A 26,582-nucleotide genomic window follows, 5' to 3' on the forward strand; every position below is an offset into this window, starting at 1 on the left:
TTTGTATGTTGGAAAGACTTTTAGTGTATGAGGAGCTGTTTATGCATATGTATAAGTTGTAAAAAGCTCAACTTAGTTGAGATTCTGTTTTTGCATGTATAAGTTCTTGTGAAAAGCTTAATTGAGTAAATACCCCTGAAGTGATTTGTTTGACTATTATGTATTGGAGATTTGTTTGTTTTCTGGTGTAACTGTATGTACTCAGTGTATTAGGTTTTGTGTATTTTCATGCAAAAAGAAAAGTGTAAAGAAAATTGATATTTTTTAAGTTGTATACAGAATATTTATGGGTGTCCTCTGGACTGATTATAGGTTAGTATGTGGTTAGACAGGGATTGATCCAGTAAATTATTGTCCCTAGGAATACAGAGGTAACTTGTGCTGGTTGTGGATTGCTTGTAAATAAGAAAATTAGAAAATAAATTTAAGTTAAGAAGCAATATGGCAAATTTTTTAAAGTAATTTGTATTTTTCCTAACTATACAAACTTGAGGTCCTTTCCATAAGGAATTACTTTCAGTGAAGCTGGAACGGCTGTTAAACTGTCAAACAAGGTGGTTAGGCAGTTAACTACTGTCTGGTAGGCAGGAGTCCTGCCCGCCCAGATGTAAACATTCCAATTTGCCTTTTGGCCCAGGTGTTAGACTGAGGGGTGGCATGAGGTGGGCATAAAACTAAGGATCTCAGGTTTGCATAGTTAGGTAAAATAACAATTTTTAAAGTAAATTGTTTTTTTCCTAACTATACAAACCTGAGGTCCTTTACATTAGGGATTACTTTCAGGCGTAGGCTGGAAATGGCCGTTGAACTTTAAACAAGGTGGTTAGGCAGTTTACTACTGTACTGTCCGGGAGGCGGGAGTACCGCCTGCCCGGATGTAAACATTCCAATTTGCCTTTCAGCCCAGGTATCAGATTGAGGGGTGGCATGAGGTGGGCATAAAGTGTAAAGGACCTCGGGTTTGTATAGTTAGGAAAAATACAATTTACTTTAAAAATTGTTATTTGTTCCGACACAATATACAAACCCTCGGTCCTTTACATTAGAAGACTTACTGATTGGAGGGAGGAATCTGATTAAGTCTCTATGAACTGACTGGAGCTCACCACCTTGTCTTTCCTTCTTGGTCGTGAGAGCGAGGAAGGGAAAAAACTGCCTCTGACAGAAGATCGGGTTGTAAGAAACGCAGGATCAGTTGTCACACTTCTAGTTCCCTTTGCATGAAAGAGGAAGACATCAGTTCATGCAAAGTAGGCTAGGAAGAACTTGACGTCGGATGACATAAAGGCAAATACAAGCATCGGGTTTGTCTTTGCAAGAGGAAGGAGTGGGGTTGCTCCTATCAACCTGAACGGAAAAACAGAACGGGAGCTCCCGTCATGTGCTTACCTGCATTGACCGCCAGATCCAGCTTGTAATGGCACGTCCGCTCCCTGCCCGTGGGAAGAGAGCCAGGATGGGGAGAAAGAAGAGAGGCCAGTCACTCAACATTCATTCTCCCAATCACAACCGTACAACATAGGCGAGATGTAACCTGTCCTGTTAGAGGAGCTGGGTAAGCTACACAACTTGTTGAGCAGCAACCACAAGACCCAAGGAAAAAGTGTCCAAAGACTTGTGTGCAACATCCCGGAGGTAGAAGGAGGTGAAGGTAGTCTGCTGGGACCACACCCCCGCCTTCAGCACCTGTGACACCGACATATTCTTCCGGAATGTGAGGGACGGACCAATGCTGCGGACCTCGTGAGCTCTGGACCGGCCGCACTGGTGTCGTCTTCTCCTGCAGCAGAGTACGCTCTCCTTATCGTCTCACGAAGCCAGAAAGAGATGGTGTTCTTGGACACTTCTTTCTTGGTTGAGCCAGTACTAACGTAGAGTCGTCGACACTCAGGCCAGAGGTGTCCAGTCCTCTTCAGATAGTGCTGCAGCACTCTAACAGGACACAGTAGCATCTCATCTGGTTCATTACCTACAAAGTCCTCTACAGAGGGGATCGTGAAGGACTCGAACCATACGTCAGGGACCAAAGGGTTCTGAGTCTTCGCTACGAAATCCGGGATGAAATCAAGTGTAACTGATCCCCATCCCCTCAAGTGTTTAACATCAAAGGAAAATCCGTGAAGCTCGCCAACTCTCTTCGCCAATGCCAGGGCTAGCAGGAAGACAGTCTTGAGGGTCAGATCCCTGTCTGACGACTCTCATAAAGGCTCGTACGGTGCACGAGTCAGGCTCCTTAGGACAAGAATCACATCCCATGCAGGGAGCCCTGAGATCCCTAGGTGGGCAAGACCTTTTGAAGCTTCTCATTAATAGAGATATCTCGAAAGAAGAGGAGATGTCTACTCCTTTCAGCCGCGAGACTAGGCGGAGTGTGGCGTGGTAGCCTTTCATGGGTGAAACAGAGAGAAGTTTCTCTCGGTGAAGGAAGACGAGGAAGTCCGAGACCTGCTGAACAGTAGCTCCGACCGGAGAGATACCCCTTTGACAACACCAACCACAGAAGACGGACCACTTTCCCAGGTATACCGCTATGGAGGATCGTCTGAGGTATCCTGCCATCTCTGTTACTGCGCGGCAACAAAACCTCTTGCTTCATAAAGAGACGGTGGATAACCTCCAGCCGTGAAGACACAGGGACTGCACTGCCAGGTGGAACCGCTCTACGTGAGGTTGACGCAGCAGGTTGGGCCAGGGGGAAATCTCTCTCGGTGCCTCGGAGAGGAGAGCTAGCAGGTGCAGGTACCAAACAGTCTGGGGCCATTTGGGTGCCACCAGAATCATTCTGAGATTCGGGGTGATCATCGCTCGGCTGATCACTCGGCGAATCAGACAGAACGGAGGAAAGGCGTATACGTTGAGGTTGTCCCACGGGTGCTGGAACATGTCCTCCGCAGCGGCCCATGGGTCAGGCACGACAGAACAGAAGACCTGGAGCTTTCTGTTGTGCCGAGTGGCAAACAGATCGATGGCTGGACGCCCCCACAGGTCGAACAGCCTTTCCGCTATCTCCTGGTGGAGGGACCATTCGGTCCCTACCACCTGGTTCTGGTGGCTGAGCTTGTCTGCCACGACATTCCTCTTGCCTGGAATGTACCTGGCTGACAGCTCTCCTGAGTCGTGGCCCACTCGTGGACCTGCATCGACCAATACTCAATTAGTCTCCACTGAAGAGACCGCAGGTGAAGACGCTCATGAGGTACTAGCTTCTCCAAAGACGACAGGTGATCAATGACGACTTGCCATTGCCGGGCTGGCTGCTCCTGTCATGACAGGAACAGCTGTGCTGCCTGCCTGAACTTGCTGATACGAGAGTCTGAGGAAGACTTTCGCTGCCACCGTGTCTATCAGCATGCCCAGGTACTTTATCCTCTGCTTGGGGTGAGATCTGACTTCTAGAGATTTACCACTGATCCCTAGATCTCGCAAAACTCGAGGAGCAGATCCCTGTCCTGTAGCAACTCCGAAGCAAGAGCCCGCCAGGACTAGCCAGTCTTGAGATACCTCCAGTAGACGGTGATCCGTGCGAGTGGGCCCAAGCTGACACGAGAGAGAAGACTCTCGTGAACACCTGGGGAGCAGTTGAGAGCCCGAAACAAAGTGCCCTGAACTGGGAGACCGTCTCCCCGAGGACAATGCGGAGGTACTTGCGAGAGGACGGATGAATGGGTATTTGAAAATAAGCATCCTTCAGGTACATCGTAAGCATGAAGTCGTTCTCCCTGATGGAGACCAGCACGGATTGCGCTGTTTCCATCATGAACCGAGTCTGGCAAACGAAGCTGTTCAGGGGAGAGAGGTCTATGACCAGTCTCCATCCCCCTGAGGCTTTCTCTACGAGAAAGACGGCTGTAAAAGCCTGGAAACTGATCCGACACGACTTCTACAGCACCCTTGCTCAGCATGGCTTGCACTTCTTGCTGCAGTGCTGTGTCCTTCAAAGATCCTGGAACTTAAGTTTGGAAGTGGACCAGAGAGTAGGTGAGGGGAGGCCGAGACTCGAAGGGTAGTAGATATCCCTCCCGAAGGACATCCACTATCCAGGTCTCGGCTCTGTGTCGCTGTCATGTTGCCCAATGGCTCAACAGGCACACCCCCACCTTCGGCAGCTTTTGGGGGGGAACGCCGGCCCTAGCGTTTCCCCTTCTTCTTCCCTTTGCCCCCTTTACCGGATTGGAAAGTGGGCTGAAAAGGGCGAGAGGGACCCTCCTTCTCGAGGAAGAAGAAGGCTGGGTGTTCCTGGGACCCTTCAAGACTGGGACTTCTTAGGGGCCGAGGAAGTGCCAGCCTGGCCCGAAGACCTGGCCGCAGTGGGGTGCGAAGACCCAGAGGTCTTAGCCACTGCCTGGTGGACAAGCCGGTCGCTGTCATCGGCCCGGCGTTTGTCTACCACAGCATCCACCAACTCTCTAGGGAAGAGAGAGGAGGAACCTAGCAACAGTCCATTCCTAAGGGCAATTGCTGACTCGGGACCTACAGACCTGGAGAAGCGAGAGAGAACAGCATCTCTCCGCTTCAGAACCAGGTTTGCCCACAGGTTCGTAGTCTAGTGGGTGAGGCAGGAAATAGCCCTACCCCCAGACTGGCACAGTCTCCCAAAGGCGGAGTCCTCCCCAGGTGCGAAAGCGCCTGAGGAAGCAGCTACCTTCGATACTGTGAAGGACCACAGATCGAGCCAGGAGACTGCTTGGAAGGCCGCCAAGGCGGTGGCTTCCAGGGTTGCAGCTTCTTGCTGGGAGAGGAAGATACTCTCTCCAGCAAGTTGCTGCAACATCAGACCCGGATCCAGACAAGTCAGGTCCGGGTCAACCTGCTTTGTCAGCAACGCCACTCCAGCTGGAGTGTAAAAGCACTTCTGGCGAGGTGGGGGAAGAAGAAGAAGAAGAAGAAGAAGAAGAAGAAGAAGAAGAAGAAGAAGAAGGAGAAGAAGAAGAAGCAGCTTATCCGAGCGGCTCGAACGAAGTGAGCTGTCTTGCCCAGACACAAGACTGTTCACCTGATTGAGGACCCTTTCGGCAATCGTGGACCACGGCACTCCCACCGAAGCCTTGGGTTCCTTCTTGAGTCCCCGAAAGGATTTGAGGCACGACAGACGATCCACGGAAGAGGCCGTGGTCCCTTCCCCGAGGTCACTGTGCTGACGAATCAGTGCGATAACCTCTGCAAAAGTCCTTTGTATCTCGGGGGTGTCCGCATCCTGGGGCAGAGGACCCTCGAGTCCTTCCAGAGTGCAGTCCTCCCGATCTACTCTCCCTGCAGGAAGGAGAACCTCGGCAGACCCCCGTGATCCTTCCTGGACCACGCGGGCGTAAGACCTGGTCGAGCCACGGACCGAACCAGGTTCGTACGCCCACGAGGTAGAACTCTGCGGAGAAAACTCGCCAGAGCTCTTCCTGTCCGACTCGTGCCCCTTGGAAGAAGCCATAGGGGCGGAGGGGACAGGCAAGGAAGATCGGGCGCTCCCACTGGCTTTGCTGGCAGAACCAACAGAGGCAGCGGGCCGGGAGCGGTCACCAACCCGCGGTGGTGACGGCAGCCCGGGTCGAGGAGACTGCATTAGCCTAGGCGAAGCAGTCTCCCGAGGAGAACGGAGCGGCTCACCTGAGCCAAGCCACGTGCTCGCTTCCCCTCAGCCAAGCTGGCCGCATGGACGTGGCCAGGGACTGGGAGGAGTCGAGCGCGCGTCTGGCTGGCACGAGCTTGCGCTGTCCTCTGGACGCGCCCCAGTCTTCTTCGAGGCCATAGCCTCTCGGGAAGACTGAGCAGGGGACCTCTTCTCCACCTCTCCTGGCGTTCGGCTCTAAGGGGCCGAAGAGCTAACCCGAGAACCTGACTTGAGTGAGTGCCAGCAGGAAGAGCTGGGGCACCTGCATGCCCGGGTCCTTTCTCTCGCCCCACGCCCTGGTCTGTACGGCGAGAAGTTTCTCCCGTATCAGCCTGGGGTACCCAGGTCTCCTTGGGGACCTTGGTACTCGGAGCAACTTGCGTACGGGTGTCCGACGAGGACTCGCTGGCCTTAGAAGCAGGAATTTTCTAAGGGGCAGCGGGGGGTGCAGACCTTGGTCTGCACTCCCTTGGCTCCCAATGCGACTGACCCAGAGGCCAGGGCAGCGGTTCCCTGATCCAAGGATCGGGAAGAGCTGACGAGAGATCCCACTGCCTTCCCTGTGGAAGGAGGCAGACCCTTGGAAGTCTCGGTGCGAAGCTTCTTGGGGGGAGAGGTAGGCTTCTTCTTCTTTGGCTGCAAAGCCTCGGAAGGAGAAGCAGAAGAGGCAGCAGATGAAGACGAAGACGAAGATGACAACACCTTTCTAGACCTCTTCTTCTTCTTCTTCATCCTCTGCTTCAGTATCGCGTCAGATCCCCAAACCAGGCGGGCGCAGCCGAAGACTCAGGAACAGTAGGAGGGGCTGCAGCAGAAGGCACATCCCGCAGAGAGACCGTGGTGCTCGGGCCAGCACTTACCTGGGCGGGAGCAACAGCATGTCGGCCAGGAATGAAAGTGGGTGGGGCCGGGAAGGCAGGCAAGGTGGTGCATGGGTAGCCAGGCCGCGCCGCGCCAGAGTCAAAGGAATGGGGAGAGGAACAGACGAAGAGCCGGGCTGGATCAAGAATCGAGGAACTGTAGTCGAAGATGAGCCAGGGTCAGCAACGGAAGCAACGACAGTCACATAAGGGAAGGATGACGTCACCATGTAGGCAGGGCCCGGTCGCATGAACGGGGCCAGGAACCCAGGAGGCAGCAGTACCGCATGTTGCATGGCAGGGGAAGCCGAGACCTGGGTATCCAGGTGCGAGGCTACCGATACCGGGAGCTGGGCGAACCTAGACATGGTGACTGATGTTGTAGTGGCTGTCGTTGCCGAGTGAGTGGTCACTGGAGTGGTGGAAAGATGAGAGACCAGTCCCTCCAGTGACGTTGCCAGGTAGGCCCAGGTGTAACCAGGTTGATGACGAGTCAGTAGCCTGGCTATCCAGTCCGAGACCTGAAGCAAAAGTCGGGTTAGTTTGGGAAGCCTCTACCTGCTCTGGAGGAAAAACTCCTCCAGAACGGGAAGAGACCCCCGAGAGGATGTCTCGGTCCAACTCTCCCCCGCGCCCTTCCACAAGCGATGAAACGAAAGAGGAAGGAGATGGGGAGTCCTCACCCGAGGGAGAGGGAGCAAGTAGGGGAAGCTCGCCGGGAGGGAGAAACGAACCCAACACATTCGCCACCACTGGAGTCGTCGGGGGTGTATTACCCTCAGACGACTCCTTGGTAGGCTTACAACGGTAACGTCTCCTCCCCTCGAACTTCCTCCATTGCTCGGGGGACCAAGAGCAACACTCACTACAAGGAGCGTCGCGTGAACACACGCCCCGTGCAAGATGGGCAGAGAGCGTGTGGGTCCATGTCGACACTGGACCTAAAAGAATTACATTTCTTCCCTCCCACCCCGGGACATACACGCTGGGGATAGGAAGGCTTAGATGGCTTGTCCATAATGGAATTAACAAGAAAAAACAAAGATTTCCCACCAAAGTAACCAAAAAAAGCAGTCAGGCACAGAGCGATGAAGACAATGTCCGAACGCTACGACGGCCGAAAGCAAATTGGAATGTTTACATCCAGGCAGGCTGTATTCCCACCTCCCGGAAAGTAGTTAACTGCCTAACCACCTTGTTTGAAGTTCAACGGCCGTTTCCAGCCTACGCCTGAAAGTAATCCCTAATGTAAAGGACCGAGGGTTTGTATATTGTGTCGGAACAAACAAAGATGAAGTAATTGGTAAAGCAAGGTTTATACAGTACACATGAGGGCATAAACATCTACAGTAAACCCCCCATATTTGTGGGGTGTGCGTACCCTGCCCCGCAAATAGCTAAAATCCGCGAATACTTAAAACCCCTCTAAAAACACTTGGAACTGCCTATTTTGATAATTTAAACACAAGGAAACTCCTCTAAAAATGCTTATACCTGAGTATCTTAATAGTTTTATCACAAAAGAGTGCATTTAGTCATGACAGTGATATGAAAATACAGTAATTAGTGAATATTTCTCAGTGAAAAATACCGCAAATGGGCAAATTTTCCGCGAATAATGGGTAGATATGTTCCACAGAGAAATCTGCGAATACGTGAATCTGCGAATCTTGAGAATGCGAATATGGGGGTTTACTGTACATTTACCTACGGAAGTTTTAGTACAGAAAATAATCAGAAATATCCTTATTACACATTGAATATTAAAAATACTTACTGCATGAACTTGCTGTGGAACTGTGCTGGGCATACTAGGCGAGCGTACAGAGCCAGGTGTTCCCTGAACCACCACCCCACTTGCACGGACAGCTGGACCTGTCACTACAGGAGGCATTGCAGGTGTCCTTTGCATTGGTCCTAATGTACCTGGAGGTGTAGTACGTGGTGCTACTGGCTGCGCTAACTGAGTAACATTAGGAGGAGTTATACAAGAATTATTTGGTGGTGTTCCTCTTGAGACATTTTGAGGTGTATGAGTGGAAACCGGTGGGCCAACATGTGGACTAGATGACAAAGGACCTCCAACAGAGGGAAAAGGAGGAGTTTCTCTTGAATTTGGAGGGGTAGCACGAGCTGCTACTGGTGGGGTTGCCCTAGCGACATTACCTGAAGGTGACTGGGCTAAATTTGGTGTCACTGCCCGAGCTACGTTTGGAGGGGTTAGTCGAGATGCAGCAATAGGAGATGCTGTTGGTGCAGAGGACTCTGTAAATATTAATAAGCACCTGTATAATCAAAAACAATATTATGTTCAAAACTACACAAATTTTCTTAAAATATTAACAATCACTTTTTTTTTTATTAAAATATGAAAATTACTTCAATAATGGTGATGGATCAATACAAGTCTTTTCTCATGAAAATGAATCTTGTGGGCAAAGTGAGTGTGACCAATCTGAAATTATTGCATATGAAGCTTATGCACCCCTACTGGACAAAACACCACATTTTATGGCATAGAAGACCCCCTTCCTTCTCTTAAATTGGCTAAAAAAATATCATCTGGGTTTTACATGCAAAGTTGAAGCCTCTGGTAGGCTAATATTTACCCAGATGTCACAGACTACCAGTACTTAAACCAAGCCAAAACTCCATAACACTTTAATATTACCAGGATTTACTCAAATAACATCATCATCATTATTATTATTATCATCACTATCATTATCATTATATTATAAATTTGTTAAAAAAGATTGGCAGCATCAGTGGAAATGATTTTATATAAGGTCTTTTCAATTCTTTTTATTATTTTCTTTTCTTTGGGACAGATATTTGCTAAAAGCTGGCCAATGTACATAGTCTAGATAAGGAAGGTAATTGTTCTGAAAAAAAGTAACTTTTATCCTATTTCATGTCAGCAGAAGTTAAATGTCATGGGATAGCTGTAGAGTTTCAAGTTTTAGTACCTAAGACTCCGTTGTATTTCTCTCGCTATAGAGTTTGTTATTCATGGTTTTTAAGGGCATAGCAGATATCCAATGTTTCCAACCATATAGTCGATTCATTCTCAAGGATGGGAGGGTTAGTTCTGGTAGGAATGGGGTCGCCATTCAGTATTGATAAGGTTTCAGGTAGTCGGTAGGATGAGCACTGAATTTTGATTGGCTGGCAAGGAGATTAGTGCCCTGAGCGAAGCCGTCTTCCAGACGTTGATGGCTGCACCTGTATCCGCATGAGGATGCTGTAGCCCGGGTGGGTAGTACTGGGAAGGTTACTCACAGCAGATGGAGGCATCACCTGATTAGTCCGTTCATTTGGCTCAGGAGTGCCAGCAGGCGGTGTTCTACGCGCCACCATCAGGAGGAGGGAAGTCTCCTGCATGGTGTTGAGGCTAGGCCTTTCCTTTCCAATGTGTAGGGCCTCCAGGAGACGAAGGCAGCAATGGTCTGCTGCCTTATTAATAATTCCGACATTAGGAATTATATCCTTCCATGTTATTTTAATGTTATGGTCATTCTTGGCATAAATTTGGATGGCGCCTTCCTGAATGTGGCAGGAGATACTACTCCATTAGGTAAAGCTGTATCAATGATGAATTTTGTTAAATCAGATTCATTACTACATAATGTAGGCATATATTAATGATGAATTTTATAGATGTTATACAATTACTGATAATACAGTAAACATTCAATCTGGTTACAGTAATTGTAGCTTCGGCTGCTTTATTGGCATCTTTATTTTTCCTAATGCCATGTCAGCAAGGGTCCAACATACTTCAACATTCATAAGTTTCAGTAAATTTATGAAAAGAACATCAGAAATTTCTGAATACTGTATTCTATAGCACTTCTAGTAACAAAATTAAATATTTCTATGGTAGTGGCATATTTCTAATAATCCTAATAGAAAACCATACCACACCAGTTCTATTGTGAAAACAGATGCATAGTTAGGCAAAAAGAACTCATTTGTTTGACTAAATATGACAGACAAACAAATAGTAGAGATCTGGAGCTATCCATATAAATGGCAGCATGAGCCTTGTCTCATGTTCAAATGTATGGAACTGTATCTATAACATTCAGGAGTATGTGCATAATTTTTTGACAAATAATACATATGAATACAAGACCTTGCAAACACAAAATGAAATCAAGATTCTAAAACCTGCACCCTGTCAGTTTCAGAAGTCCAACTTTGTAATAAAAAATGAAAACTGATTATTTTATTTTTCCAATATTTATATGTACATTTCGATTATCTAATAATTTCATAAATCTGGAAAGATCTACCGTATTTCCCACCATAAAAGATTCACTTATAATTGGGAGGGGGGGGACCATTTTAAATGAATTTCAAAGCTCTCCCCTCAATCAGCCTTTGGCTCAAGACTGTAGGATAGTGGATATTCTCCTACTGAACAACTTAGGCAAAACATGAAGTTAACCTTATAAATACAATACCAGTACATCCAAGTACTTGCATGAAACATTACCAGCTAATACTGCCATCATCTTCATACAAATTATGGCTATGGCTTCAGAATAAAGCTATTCATTACCCTAACAAATTTACCACAGATTTTATTCACAGAATAATTATTACTGAGCTGGGCATTTCAACCATTTTAGCAGAGGTTTACTGATGTTACAGTTTGCCAGTAAAATTTCAGATATCACTGAGGTTGACACCAGCACCAATTTTCGTCTGTGTAAGGTGTTAGTACCAAAACCACAGTGACCATTTTGTAATTTACAGCACCATGACAATAATCTACACAATTTTATGTAAAGTTTGGTCTTTAATATTCAACTGATAATTCATCCATGCTCAGAAGCAAAGAACAAAATGTTATGCAGCTAGATAAGTCACAAAGTGCCGGGAAACAAATAATGTACAGCATTTTGAATGATGTGCTTCTGAATTACAGCATCAGTTTTATGTTTTAGCATTATTTTGATCTGTAATCATAATCTAGTAATTTATAAGCATGTATATTTCATTCTGCATCAAACAGTGGTGTTTAGGTGTTAGTCTACCAAATAAACTCATGTATATTGCAACCTTTTGAAACATAATTTTTATCTTAAGTTAGAGAATTGCACCATAAATGAGACACAAATGTGCGAATTGTTGCCCTTGGTTAGGCTCCTGCACGAACAATCTCCAATTGCAAAACTCAAATAGTAGAGTTGTATTTAAAATAACTATAATTTTAATAAAGCTGTTGTTTTACTTGCTGTATCCAATTATATTACATATATTATCATCTTATCATTATCTTATTTTAAAATATAAATATTGCAATCATGCACCATTTTCATTTTAGTAATGTTTACATTTTGAAACTCATTAATTGACCGAATTTTACCAACATCATTCCCAAATGACAGCTGAATATACAGTAGCACACTGAGATAATGGACAGTGATATATTGTACTTCCGGAAATATTGGTGCGAAATGGAAATATCGATTTGAGGGTTTTCACCTCTGGATCGAGCGCCAAACTGTTTTTTTCAAATCAGTCGCTAAAAGGAATGCTGGGAATTTGAGTGAGGGAGAAAGCGCATCACCCGCACATGAATACTGTAATTTCACTTTGCAATACTGTACTGTATACTGTTCTGATGTTTATATTAATCTGTTAAGCGTACTTCAAGAGAGATGTGGCCGCTCTCGTACCGTCACATTTTCTAGCTCACAGAGTGTTCATTTGGTCTATGCTAATTTTTATGCTTTTTTATGTGTTCTTTTTTACACCGATATTCATTTTTGTATAAAGATATTAGGATAATAAACAATGTAGAATAAGAAAAGATGAAAGAATGTATTTTGTATTTTTATATCCTAAAGATTATAAGCATGAAACATAAAAGGGAAAAAATTTTTCTTTCAAATGCCATTCCCTGAAACATAGAGCCAGTAGATTAATGAATTGTTTCATTTCATTTTCATTTGTGTCATACCATTTTAGTGCCCTTGATACTGTAGGCAAACATGACATTTTTATAGTAAAATAAAGTTTTATATATACTTACCAAATAATTACATAGCTATTAGTTTCTACTGTATGCAGCAGCTCAAAATTTAAAATTCGCGGTAGCACTCTTTTGTTTTGGGTGTAGGTAGACTGCCCCACCCACTTTCGGGGAAGGATAGGTACAACATGGCTAAAGAGCTCAATTCATTTATGCTCTATGTCCATGAGATGGGAGGCAGGAGGACTCTGATAATGGAATTATTTGGCAAGTATATATAAAACTATTATAAAAATATCATTTTTATATAAGTAACTTACCAAATAATTACATAGCTGAATCCCACAGTGATAGGTTGTGGGATACATGGACAAAACTACTCAAAAACACTCAGAGGTAGAGATGAATTTGAAATAGAAAATTAGCTAGCATCGTGAAATGTTTGTTGTAACCTTACCTGGTGAGGGAGCTGCGGCAGGTAGGTACTGCCTCTGGTCAGGGCTCTTTTCAACCTGTAGCGGTATGGCGGTAGAGCCAAGAGTCGCCTCTACTTTAGTGGGTGCTTTGTGACATAGGAGTCAATCGCAGGTTGCCAAAGCTAACAATCCAAAAAGACACATCAAATATGTGTGTGTGCCCTTGCCCTGGGCACAGTACAATATAATATGACCAAATAAAATTTAAAACCTACACCACAAACACGTTAAAATTCAAACAAACTGAGGGTACTCATGACACAGTGCCAATCGGGCTTCCCAAGAAAACAACACTCCTTATTCAAGGAGAGTGGATAGAGGAAAAGCAAAGTCATTCCTCCTATCTTTCGTCCCCCAACAGCGTGCCAGCTGCGAAGTACGGGCCTAGAGTACTGCAACTTTCATATACTGTTTCAACATCGCACATGTCGAACATCGCAAGCACTGATTTGCATTTCCAATATGTGGATTGCAGGATAGAAGTCAGCGACAGGTTATGTCTGAAGGCCAGCGAAGTCGCGACTGCCTTATTTTCATGTGCCTTGACCTTACATAAAGGCAAGAAATCCTCCTAAATCTTTGAGTGTGATTCAGAAATCACAGTCCTAAAAAAGAATGTTAAGGCATTTTTAGATAAAGGACGACTAGGGAGTTACCAAAACACCACAGGTTCGGAAAAGAACCTCTAATTCCCTTGGTTCTCGTTAATTACTCGCGAAGAGATGTAACTAGGCAGAGAGGACTCTCTCCTGGGTCTGCTTGACCTAGGATGTTAGATAGGCTTTATTATGTGGCGGGATTTTAAACCACAAAAAACTGTACACAACACTCACCCTGATCCTCGGTTGCTGGAAGATGGAGTAAGGCATCCACGGTCGCCCACACAGCACCCAAAACCACACAAACAAAACAAGGGAACATAAAAAATAAGATAGAATTATATACACAAACCAAACCAAAACAGAAAAACACACGACTCACGAACATACAGCAACAAGAACAGCACACTAACAAGGAAAAACAACAACTCTGCATCAGCACACAAACAAACTGTTTTAGACCAAAAAAAAAACGACTGACCGGCACTAGCGCTGACTCAAAAACTGCCTTCAAAACCGAAAAATCCTCACATATATTCCACAGACAGACAGCGCCAGAAACAAACTAACGACCTCATCCCTCTTCCAACAACCAAGCACTCACTAACGACAATTACTCTCTCTCTCTCTCTCTCTCTCTCTCTCTCTCTCTCTCTCACAAAACGTTGGGAAATGCTAAATAAAAACAAATTTATTCATCCCTCTATATTTCTCCCCCTTTTTAGCATTTCCCAACCAACACCTTTCACACCTCTTTCAAATCGCCTTTACGCAACACCCACGGATGCTCACTAGCGGGTCCTCTAGATCGCGTTCGCGGGCACGCAATCATTCTCTCAGAATCATTCTCTCTTCTAGCAACATTCAAACTCACATCTTCTCCTCCATTCTCTCTCAGATTCACGCTATCTTCTTCACTATTACCACTCTCAATTTTATCCACAATCTCATCTATACCCTCTAACTCGTTCCCAAATACCTCCCCAATTCTTCAACTAACCCATCCCATTCGCTCATTGACCTTTCCAATTCTTGCAACGAGTCATTCATGCTTTCAATCACTGTATATTACTGCTACGCTCTCTTACTCTTACACTTTCGCCACCTCCAACCGCTCACTAACCCCTACACGTTCAGTCAACTCAGTTATATCAAACCCGCATATGCTATAACGTTCTATCCATACCATCCCATTCATCCGTATTACACGCTTTATCACTCATTTCCACTTTGGCACTCACACCCCTATCACACAACTTACGACCATTCAGTTTACTTTACGTTCTTCCCTTTCTTACGTTTTTTACCATACTCTATCAAAACAAATTGCTGATCCTCCATACACAAGCTCTCATGCATACTTGGTTCACCCACATTCGATTTCAACCATTTATACACCCCGTTCTCTCTCACATATTCTGGTATATCCTTCCATCTACGCAATTGGTTGTGATGCGCTCGCATTTCTCTCACACTACCATCTACACATACTTCCCCTACAACATAACTAAGCCCACTGGGACCAACTTCCAACACTTCATACGGACCCTCAAATTTTTCACGCACTTTATTTACATTCAACCGCCCTTTCTCGATTACTTCTTTCAACACTTTCTTGCCCACCTTGTAACTTTCAAACCTTTCATGCGCTTTCTTCCATACCTCCCTATCATTCTCAGATAGACCCAATCTCGGTCTCACTATCTTTTCAAAATTTAACACATATTTACACGGAGACATACCAATACCCTTATGCACAGTGGCATTGTATACCCACAACGCCGCCAACGTTTACATCCCAATCATTATCACATTCACTCATCATAATGTAATATCTCTGTCAACGTTCTCACCGTTCGTTCCGCCAATCCATTCGCACTGGGCATATACGGTAGAGAGTAAACATGTTCTATGCCCCAATCATGCAACATTTGCTCAAACTCCCATCCAACAAATTCAGGCCCATTGTCACTCAACATTCAAGTCGGCTTGCACACACACATTGGCAACATCACTTGACCCACCATTCTCGCTACAGTCTCACTCTTTTTGTTCCGAATCGCTACCGCATATGCAAACTTACTCAAATGATCTACCATTACAACCATTCCCACATGTCCTCTAGCAGTCACAGGCAACGACACACAATCAATCACAACCATCTCAAATAACTCTTTCATCTGCAATCGCAACACAGGTGGATTCGCATGCACACTTTGATACTTACCCTTCTGACAGTCCGCACACGTAATCGCTACATCCGCACAAATTTTACTCAATCCAGGCACATACAATCTCTCTCTCATACATTCCCAAAATTTATTTTTCCCCAGATGCCCAAACCTATTATGCACCAATAAACACATACCCACGGCTGTGTCTTCCAAAATACTGGCACATACACTTCCCCATCCCCATATTCCTTCCTGATGCAAAAATAAACTATACCTTTACATACAAGAAATCTCTTAGCACTTCGCTTATACACTTCTAACTCAGACGGCCAACTTCCTACTCTTACACCCCTAACACACACTCTCTTAACATATTTATTTTCATTCACTGATTTTGCATCTGCTTAATTTCCTCTTCACTCAACAAATCATTTTCACTCCTTGCAATATCTACCATACCTACAAAACTAGTTTTAGACACATCCCCTCCTTTAACCTTCGTTATTTCCCTGCCGCCTTTTCCCTAAATTCCCTCCCGACATCCACACTTATATCATGCATTCTCATAAAATCAATTCCTAATACAAAACATGTTGGCATATCATTCTCATCCATGACTACAAAATTATGTATTATTTCAAATCCCCCTAACTGAATTTTTAATTGTACCTCCTCCCATACTAACACACTCCCTTGTCCCAAACCATGTATCTTACACTCGTTGATTTTCTTTTTATATCCCAATCGCACCTTTCCAATTCACTAACTACTGTACTACTCACTAACGACACTTGTGCTCCCGTGTCTACCAAACTACAATATTTATTCTGATCCACCACTACATTCGTTACTAATTTACCTTTCGCTTCATGCATACACGCTCTCACGGCTACATTCACCTGCTTAGCTTCCTCACAACCATCCTCATCGCATTCATCTTCAACGATATCCTCAACCCTACCCCTTATTCCCTCATTTTCCCAACAATCACCTTTCTTAACCAGCCAGCTACAAGTATCCTTTCCACAGTGAACATTTAAAATCACATTCGTACCATTTTCATTCACCCGTCCTTTATACTCCACCGCCTATTCCATCCAAAGAACAATCGTACTGTAATTTTAAACATTTCAGCCACTACCAACAACACTTTCACTAACTTTTCCTCCTCATCTAATTCCCTTCCTTCCTCGCGCACTCCTCCTTCCGGTATCTCATTCATCACCTTTTCACGTAACTCGTTTATGCTTGCAGGTACTCCACAAATCAACCCATTTGTTTCAAATTACTCCAACCCCAAAACAGACATTCCCACACTCGATTCTTCCCTACATACTGTTGCTTTACCACAAATCCTACAGGTACTTGGTCCGGGTCCCAGTCGCTCCTAACCCTATCATCTCGCTCAGTCCACATACGCGACATAGCATCTGCAACAATATTCTGTCTACCTTGTACATACTCTACCTTAAAACTAAACTCATTCAAATCCTCTATCGTTCTCGCAATTCTAGCATTCACACTCTCCTTTTTAACCATATATACTAGCGGTCGATGGTCCATCCAGATCACAAAATCTACCCCATACAAAAATACTTTCAACGCTTTCACACAAAAACCTTATTGCAGCCAATTCCTTTTCAATCACCGAATATTTCAACTCTGCCTTTCCAAACGCCTTGCTCACATATGCAATTACTCTCAATTGTTCTCCCCATTCGCCTTCTGCATTTGTACCAAGCATCCTCCCATACTATATTTACTTGCATCCGTATACAGTTCTAGTTTATTCGCATTCTCACTATAGTCCGGGAAAGCCAACGCCACGTCTCTTGCAGCCTCCTCTTTCAATCTCTCAACGCTTTCATCATTCGCTCATCCCATTTCAATCTTACACAATTTCTCTTCCCGTCCATTCAGTAAGTGGTTTCCCGATCCCTGAACAATCTTTTATAAACTTCCTTCCAAACTCAATTAAACCCAAAAATCCTTTCAACTCACGCAAGGTCCGAGGACGTGGAAATTCCCTTACCTTATTCACGAACTTATCACTCTTCCTTACACCTCTTCCACTCACCATATGCCCTAGGAATTCCACCTCCCCAGCCAACCAAGCACACTTTCCAAGTTTTACTTTTATTCCTACTTCTTCCAACCTTTCTAACACTCGTTCAAGCAGTTCCATATTCTCTTCTACAGTCTCACTGCAAATCAAAATATCATCTATAAAAACAGTTACCTTCTTGCGATCAAACCCAGCCAGAACCACATTCATTGCCCTTTGGAAGGCAGCAGGCGATTAGCCAGTCCGAAACTTAATCTCCGGAACTGGTAGTGGCAGGAACTACTAAAAAGGCCGTAATATGCCTGCTCCCCTCCTCCAGAGGCATCTGGTAATAGCCCCTTACCAGATCTAATTTTGTAAACACTTTCATTCCATTCATCTTGTACACACAATCAGACACCACATTCATCGGGAATTGCTCTTTCACAGTTACTTCATTCACCTTCCGATAATCCACACACATTCGCAAACTTCCATCTGGCTTACGTACCGGTACAATGGGGCTATTCCAGGCGCTCATACTCCTTTCAATCACTCCCACCCTCTCAAGCTCCTCACACTGCTCCTCTATCTCATGATTGATAGACGGAGAAAAATGTCGGGGACGCTGATATATGGGGGTGTCGTCTTCCAGAACTATTTTAAATTCCAGAAGCTTCGATCCCCTAAAATCCTCGTCACCACGACTCAATGGCCCCTGCCTATCCCACAACATTCTCCTCAATCGTTCTCTTACGTTATCACTTACATTTTCATCTACCTTTACTCTTTCTTTCAACTCCTCATACGTCCAATCATTAGCTCCTTTCAAATCACCTGTCATCACCTGCCGTACCTTCACGCACCTCTCATCATCCACATTCACCAACGCACGTAATATTCCCACGCAATCTCCCTCACATATTCCTCGGACTCGCTTCTTCCTGACACTCGGCAATGACGTTATATATACCCTCGGATCTCCCATGTTCAAAACCCCATCATATACACACACATTTGCCCTGACTAATTTATTTGTCTATTCCCTCAACTACATACTCACACCTATCATTGTTGGCTATCCCGAGGCTATCCGGCCATGCCACTTTCACACTCACAACTTCTCCAATCTCATGTGGCACTTTTACCCTCTCTGTCGCAATTACAGGCACTCTCTTCCACAATTTTTGCTCCACCCTACCATCCTTCCCCAAATACAAATCCCCAAGCACATCCCCTTTCATACGTAATTCAATTACATTCATACTAGGACGGACCACCATCCCGCATTTTTTCAAAAACTCACATCCCAATAAAATATCATATTTATCATTCGTACTCTCAATCACACAAAAATCACTTTCATCCATCACTACACCCCAATTTCTAACCGTTCACACACTCTTCCAACCACTGCTACCCCTAAATTTCCAATCCTCTTATTTCCCCTGACAGTTCCTAATCTCACACATATTCCTCAATTTCTCACATCCATTCTTAAATATGACATTCATACTACACCCGGTATCTACTAAGGCAATCAATCCTACTCCCTTACAACACACTTGCACACTCATGCACTCGTCAGTCTTTCCAGCAAAACCTCCCTCATGCAACAACCCCTCACGTACATGCATCACACGCACCGCTTGCATCCTGGAGGATCCACCCATTTGAACCCCTTCACACTCAGTTTCCCGACCATGTCACAGTCACCCTCTTTCGCCTACATACACTTGAAACATGACCTTCCATTCCACATTCGTCACACTTCACTCTCGGTTCTGAACACATTCTCGCATAATGCCCATTCTTACCACAGTTGCCACATATTACATTCACTCGGTACCCCTACAACCATTAGCAATATGACCCACCTGTCCGCACCTGTAGCATTTATCCCCTATCTTTCGTACACTCCCTTACCAAATGTCCCGGTTGCCCACACCAAACACGCTCCCAAAGCCCACCTACACTCATTCTTTGTATGTCCTTCCTTTCCATATCTAAAACACTTCGCCGACTTCCACTCATCGACCTTCCCCTTTGTACACTACTATCCCTAACCCGTCCAACCCGTTGTTCCCTTATAAACCCACCATTCATCCTCACTGGCACCTCCACATTACTTGCTCTTACACTCCTATCTATTACACTATCGGCCATTCTCATTGGGCCCTCAACACTGCATCCCTAAAGCTTCCAAACTCTGGTACTCTCTCATCTACCCCAGCCCTTACACTTACACTTCTGCTCTCTTTATAACCCTGTCAAGCTCATAATCTTCTACAATTTCCAAAATTTCTCCCCAAGTCAACCTTTCATTCGTCCACCTTTTCTTCTCCTTCCGCTTCAAGTTCACAAATTCTCTAACTCCATCTGGCACTGTCCCTAACAACTTCCATACTAACTCCTTACATTCATCTATCCCATCATCCCCAAACTTCTTCCTTGCCAACGTCTCCAGCCTACAAGCATACAATGACAAGGTTTCCCCAGCTTTCATTCTTGCCTCATCAAATTCATTCTTCCTCTTATACTTAACACTCGCTTTCATACGCCTCGCTTGCTCAACTAGTCTAGCTTTCACCTTGTCATACTCAACATCCCCACACTCATAATAACCCTATACATATCAAGCAAAAACCCAGTCAAATATTCTCCTAATTCTTGTGCCCACACTCTCTTACTTTCCCCATACTTATCCTGACAAAACCTTTCATACTCCCTAAAGAAATCATGCACATCCCTACTTCCATACTCATTATACCTTTCACACCCGGGTACCTCCCTCACATACATAGCCTTTCTCACTTCTTTCTCACTTTCACTCTCACTTTCGCTACTTTCACTCTGTCCTTTCATACCCTCTTCCGAATACAAAGAGTCCACTTCCGCACTTACATTCATCTTACTCATTACACTCTTCTTTCCCTCTTTTTATCCACTTTTATCCACTCACCTCCATCCACCTTACTATCACTACTGCCTTCACCCTCTCCCTTTTTTCCTGCCTTTCCCGCTTCCTTACCCTTCTTACCAGTTTCCTTTCCCTTTCCCTTCTTCCCTTTTTCTTCCCCTGACTTATCCTTACTTTCCCTCCGTTCCTTCCCTTGCTTTTCATTCCCCTTTTCCTTACCCTGCCTTTCATTCTCTCGTTCCTTACTTCCTATTTTCACATCACTTTCATCACTCACGCCCCATTCACTTCTTCCTCCTTTTCTTTCTCTCTTGCCCCTTCACACGTTCCAGAGGACCTGCCTCCAACAGCCCCTTCTCCAAAACCACCCTTGAACCTACCTTTCATCATTTCTTCCACACTTTTCATCATTCCCTCCAACTTTTTATCCACCCTCTCTTCCATTCTCTCTTCTGACTCTTTCATCTCCCCTTTCATTTCTTCTTTCGCACTTCTTAGCATTCCCCCCATCTCCTCCAACTGACTCCTCAATCTCTCATTCTCACCCCTCAACCTCACCAGTTCCTCTTCCATCCTCCTCTTCAGTCACACTACCAGCCACCAATCTCAATTGCAGCTGCAATACCAGCTGCCCCACGTTGGGCGCCAAATATTATGTGGCGGGATTTTAAACCACAAAAAACAGTACACAACACTCACCCTGAAGATGGAGTAAGGCATCCACGGTCGCCCACACAGCACCCAAAACCACACAAACAAAACAAGGGAACATAAAAAAGAAGATAGAATTATATACACAAACCAAACCAAAACAGAAAAACACATGACTCACGAACATACAGCAACAAGAACAGCACACTAACAAGGAAAAACAACAACTCTGCATCAGCACACAAACAAACTGTTTTAGACCAAAAAAAAAAAAAAAAAAAAGACTGACCGGCACTAGCTCTGACTCAAAAACTGCCTTCAAAACCGAAAAATCCTCACATATATTCCACAGACAGACAGCGCCGTAAACAAACTAACGACCTCATCCCTCTTCCAACAACCGAAGCACTCACTAACGATCTCTCTCTCTCTCTCTCTCACAAAACGTTGGGAAATGCTAAATAAAAACAAATTTATTCATCCCTCTATAGCTCTTGACTGAAAACAAACGTGGCCAGGGTTTAGCAGGGTCTTCGTTCTTTGCCATGAATCCTAAGGTCAACGAGCAAACAGCATCACCTTGAGTAAAGCCTACCCTCTTATCAAGGGCATGCAGCTCACTAGCCCTTTTAGCCATAGCTAAGGCCATTATAAAAGGGTCTTCCTTGTCAGGTCTCTGAGAGAAGAGGATTCCAGAGGTTCAAAAGGTAGGGTCAAGAGCCATTTGAGAACTATATCCAAGTTCCAAGCTAGTTCAGAACGGTTTTCTTGCTAACCGCCACGACAGACCGTCCACTTAGCTTGGTAGACTGCAGCAGAAGATTGTCACCTACACTTTGCAATGGCTTCTGCAGCCTTCCTTGAAAAACCTTTTACTCTGACAAGCTCCCTGACAGTCTGAAGCCTGTCAGAGCGAGAGTGGATAAGTCTAGGTGAAAACATTGAAAGTGAGGCTGTCTGAGAAGACTTCTCTTCTGCAGTAGAAGCCTTGGATAATCTACCGATAGACTTGGAAGATCTGGGAACCATTCCTTATGTGACCAAAAGGGAGCCACTATGGTCACTAAAGTGTTCCTGTAAGCACTGAACTTCTTCAATACTTCCCTTAGCATGCTGATGGGGGGAAAGGCGTAGACGTCGAGATCCAACCAATCCTGCAGCATGGCATCCATCGCCAAGCTTGCGGATCTGGCGCCGGGGAACAGTACAGAGGGAGACGATGGTTTCTTGACACTGCAAACAGGTCTACCGACGGTTTTCCCCACAGCCTCCACAGGTCAGAGCACACCTGTGGACTGAGTGTCTGCTCCATCGGTAGAACTCATTTGCAGCGATTCAATTTCTCCGCAAGGGCAGTCATCTTGCCCTGGATGAAGAGGGTCACAACGGTGGTCTTGTTGCTTTGTGCCCATAGAAGAAAGTCCTTGGCTGCTTTGCACAGCGAAAAGGAGTGGGTTCCTCCCTGGCTTTTGATGTAGGCCGGTGCAGTCATGCTGTCCGAATGGACTGCAATGGTCCTGTTAAAGGTCTCTGTTGCAAAATACTGAAGAGCCAGGTGTACTGCCTTCAACTCTTTTACATTTATGTGAAGGCTTCTTTCGGTTAGAGACCATAACCCCGACACCTCTAAACCGTTGAGACGAGCTCCTCAACGCAGATCTGATGCATCGGAGTAGAACATTAGGTTGGGGTTCACAGGAGACAGCAACATCCCTATCGCAAATCTGTTCTCCACCAGCCACCACCGAAGGTCCTCCTTGATTTTGGGGGTGATTTCGAAGACGAACAAACCTGGAAAGACTTTCCTCCGCCAGTTGGCTCTCAGGTAAAACTGTAGCAGTTGGTGCGTAATCTGCCCAGAGGAACAAACTTCTCTACTGAGGGCAGTGTTCCTAGAACGGTCATCCAAGCATCGGCTGAGCAGGATGGGCGAGAAATGATTTTCCAGTTGATGCAACTGAGAGTCCTTTGTTGGGACACGAAAGCCTGAAAATTCAGAGAATCTATCATTATCCCTAAATATATTGTAAAATCGACAGAGTGGGGACTAACTGCAACTTCTTGAAGTTTATCAGTAATCCTAAATCTTGTGCAAGCTGAAGTCTTCTGAAGGTCCTCCGTGCACTGGGATTTTGAGGGGAAGCGTAGGAGCCAGTCGTCCAGGTACAAACACATTTATACCATGAGGTGCAACCACTTTGCCAATGGGGCAAGAACACGGGTAAAAACTTGAGGGGGCATGGAGAGACAGAAGCACAGAGCTCGAAACTGGAAGACCCTATCCTGGAACACGAATCTCAGATACTCTCTGTGGTCTGGGTGAACTGGAACATGAAAGTATGAGTCCTGCATATCTATCATGACCATCAAGTCTCCCTGGTGGACGGTTGACAGGACCGACTGATTCGTTTCCATTTTGAACTTCGTAGTTTGAATCAAGTTGTTCAAAGCACTGATGTCCAGGACAGGTATCCATCCCCCTGATGACTTGGGAACTATGTAGAGGCAATTGTAAAATCCCTCTGTGCTTGTATCCTCGACTTCCTCCACCGCCTGCTTCTCGAGCAGAGCCAAAACTTCCCAAGACAGGGCTGAAAACCTCTCTGAGCCTACAGAGTAGGCCGTTAACACGATGGGGGAGGTTACCAAGGAAGGTTTCTCCCTGAAAGGGATTGCGTAGCCCTCCTTTAAAACTTGTAGCACCCACAGATCTACTCTCCTTGTCTCCCACCTGCTCCAAAAATGAAGAAGCCTTGCTCCCACTGGGTCACGGAGGACAGGTAACTCACTTGCGAGGGACGGGTTGTTGGAAGGCTTTTTGCTGGGTCAAACTGGATGGAGATTGGCTCTCAGAAGGGACTGGAAGCGGCCTCTACTTCCTCGAAAGGGCCGCTGAGCCAACGAGAAGTCCTTACAGTTGAAACCGAAAAAGAAGGTCGTGCAGGATCCTAGTCCTCTTGGCAGACTGAGCAAGCAGGTCTTGGGTTGACTTCTGCAGTTCGCCTATCACTCATTCCAAAGTTTCTTGCGGAAACAAACTGGTGCGATCTAAAGGAGCACACAGCAGGGAAGAACGCTGAGAGGGGGTAACCCCCTTAGAAGTGAACGAGCACCACAAATCTCGCTTTTTAAGCACTCCAGTCGTAAAAATGGTGGCCAGCTCATGGATGCCGTCTCTTACTGCTCTATTCATACAGGCCAGAACACCCAACCAATCTGCGGCAAAGTTCTCCTGAGGCATTGAGCAGTCCTCAATCTTTTTTGCCGATGCTCCTACGGTCCAGTCGAGGAAACTCAGGACCTCGAAGATCTTAAAAATATCCTTCAGCAGATAATCCAACTCTGAAGTGGTAAAAAAATCCTAGCTGAAGAGAAGGCTGATCAACGTGTTGCATCGATGAGACTGGAGAAGTCCCCTTGAGAGGAGGCAGAAACTCCCAAGGAAGGAGCTTCCCCAGTGGCATACGACAGATACTTCTGTCATATCAGACGAGGAGGTGGTGAACAAAAGACTGCTTTTCCAACGTCCCTCTTTTCCAATGACTATTTGTCGATATGTGCAAGAGATTTCCTGGATGAGGGAGAAAGAACCATATGGGGTAACTTGGCAGACCCTGCCGGTTGCTGCACCATAAACGCCACGCCCAAAGAGTATGGAGCGGCTGGAGAGAAGAAATCCAGATAACACACCAGGAAGAAATGCAAACGAGACAAATAGTCTGATGTACGCGTATCCTCACCCACAGGTTCCTCCTCAGAGGAAATCTGAGACATTGGAAGGTCCATGGGAACTTGAGCCATTGGAGCTGGTTTCTGTAACAGGTTCAGAATTCTATTGAGACAGCGCTGAAAAGGCGCCAAAGACAGATCCTCAACTACAGGAGAACTGGCACTTGATACACCAGGTACAGAGAGTCCCACCTGTGGTGCCCTACGGTGGACAAACATCAACATTGGAGGTGACTGATACTGGACATTCAAACACTGGGCGCCTGCTCATGGACTGATAAGACACAGCATATTTACTAACACTTACACACTTCACAGACACTAAAGGGTCAGATACCTGAAGCTTGGACACTAGGTGCCCATAAGATGGGCGCTTGGCTACTGGGCGCTCATACGATGGACACTCGGACACCTGACGTCCATATACTGAACCTTCATACAACACATGATCACCCTCGGGGCGCTCAGACACTGGGCGCCCACGAACTGGAAGCGTGGACAACAGGCGCTCATACGAAGGTGCTCAGACACTGGACGATCATATGAATGGCGCTCAGACACTGATAGCTCAAACGATGGGAACTCGGACACAGAATGATCACCTCCTGGCCGCTCGGACACTAATTTCTTGGACTCTGGGCTCTCGGACGCTTTATGTCCATACACAGGACTAACGAACACTTTCTTGGACAATTTACAGTGTTCAGTGGACACTGAATAGGAGCCAGGAGCTTGACGGGACTCCTAAAAACTACAAGAGAGAAGAGGGTTGCATACCCTATCCATTGCTTGCTTATGAGCAGGGGGAGAGTATCTTCCACCGAGGCGTCAGACCTTTTCAATGGTCTCGACACTTGAGGGAAGCACTGACTGTGCTTTTTGGACCCACTGGAGTCCAAGTCACTAGTGACTAGAAGATAACGTATGCACGTCCAAGCAGATGCCTTTCCATGGGGAAACCCCACCAACCTCCCTTGGACTGCCAGTTTGCTTCCTCCCAGGTGAGCAAGGGGAGTTTAGCACAGACCTTGGTCTAGGAGCATCGGTGGGACAAGTAGCCACCCCCTCCACTAACACTACACCGACACTGTTAAATTTGTCCATAAGGACATGCATCGAGTTCACAATCTGGGAAACGGTGTTCACCAACAAATCAAATTTCTGATCAACTCATGCTTCTAGGCTGGCAATGGCATTAGGCTCAGAAGAATGGGAGCCAGGGATCGGAGTTACAGGAAAAGTCGGAGGACTTGAGATAGGGGAAAAAATGGTCATGTTGCAATTTCTCTAAATGTGCATGCAGTCCTCCACTTTCCCTTATCCCAGCCCTTACCTTCGTCACAGGAAAGTTCCAGCAGGCAAACCTGCTCCCTACACGATCTACATACGGTGTGATTGTCATAAGCAGCTGAAGTTAACCTAGTCTTACAGCCTTTACTACAGTATCTGACGCTAGACAGGCTAGAATCTGACACGATTAGTCCAAGCAAAAATCGTCAAAGTCGGGAAAGTCACAATTAGAGATCCTGAATTAGCTAAGC

The 26,582-nt window shown here is 45.7% G+C and overlaps 1 protein-coding gene across 1 annotated transcript in view; it reads right to left on the bottom strand.

Annotated features, from left to right (window-relative positions):
• LOC136849124 (PAX-interacting protein 1-like) overlaps positions 1-26,582 on the bottom strand; it is a 408,835-nt gene that overhangs the window by 255,609 nt on the left and 126,644 nt on the right. The window contains 1 exon segment of the mRNA XM_067122120.1: positions 8,240-8,727. Within this exon segment, the coding sequence (XP_066978221.1) occupies positions 8,240-8,727 (488 nt within the window).

Source organism: Macrobrachium rosenbergii, chromosome 2 (assembly GCF_040412425.1).
Source record: "Macrobrachium rosenbergii isolate ZJJX-2024 chromosome 2, ASM4041242v1, whole genome shotgun sequence".
NCBI lineage: Eukaryota > Metazoa > Arthropoda > Malacostraca > Decapoda > Palaemonidae > Macrobrachium > Macrobrachium rosenbergii.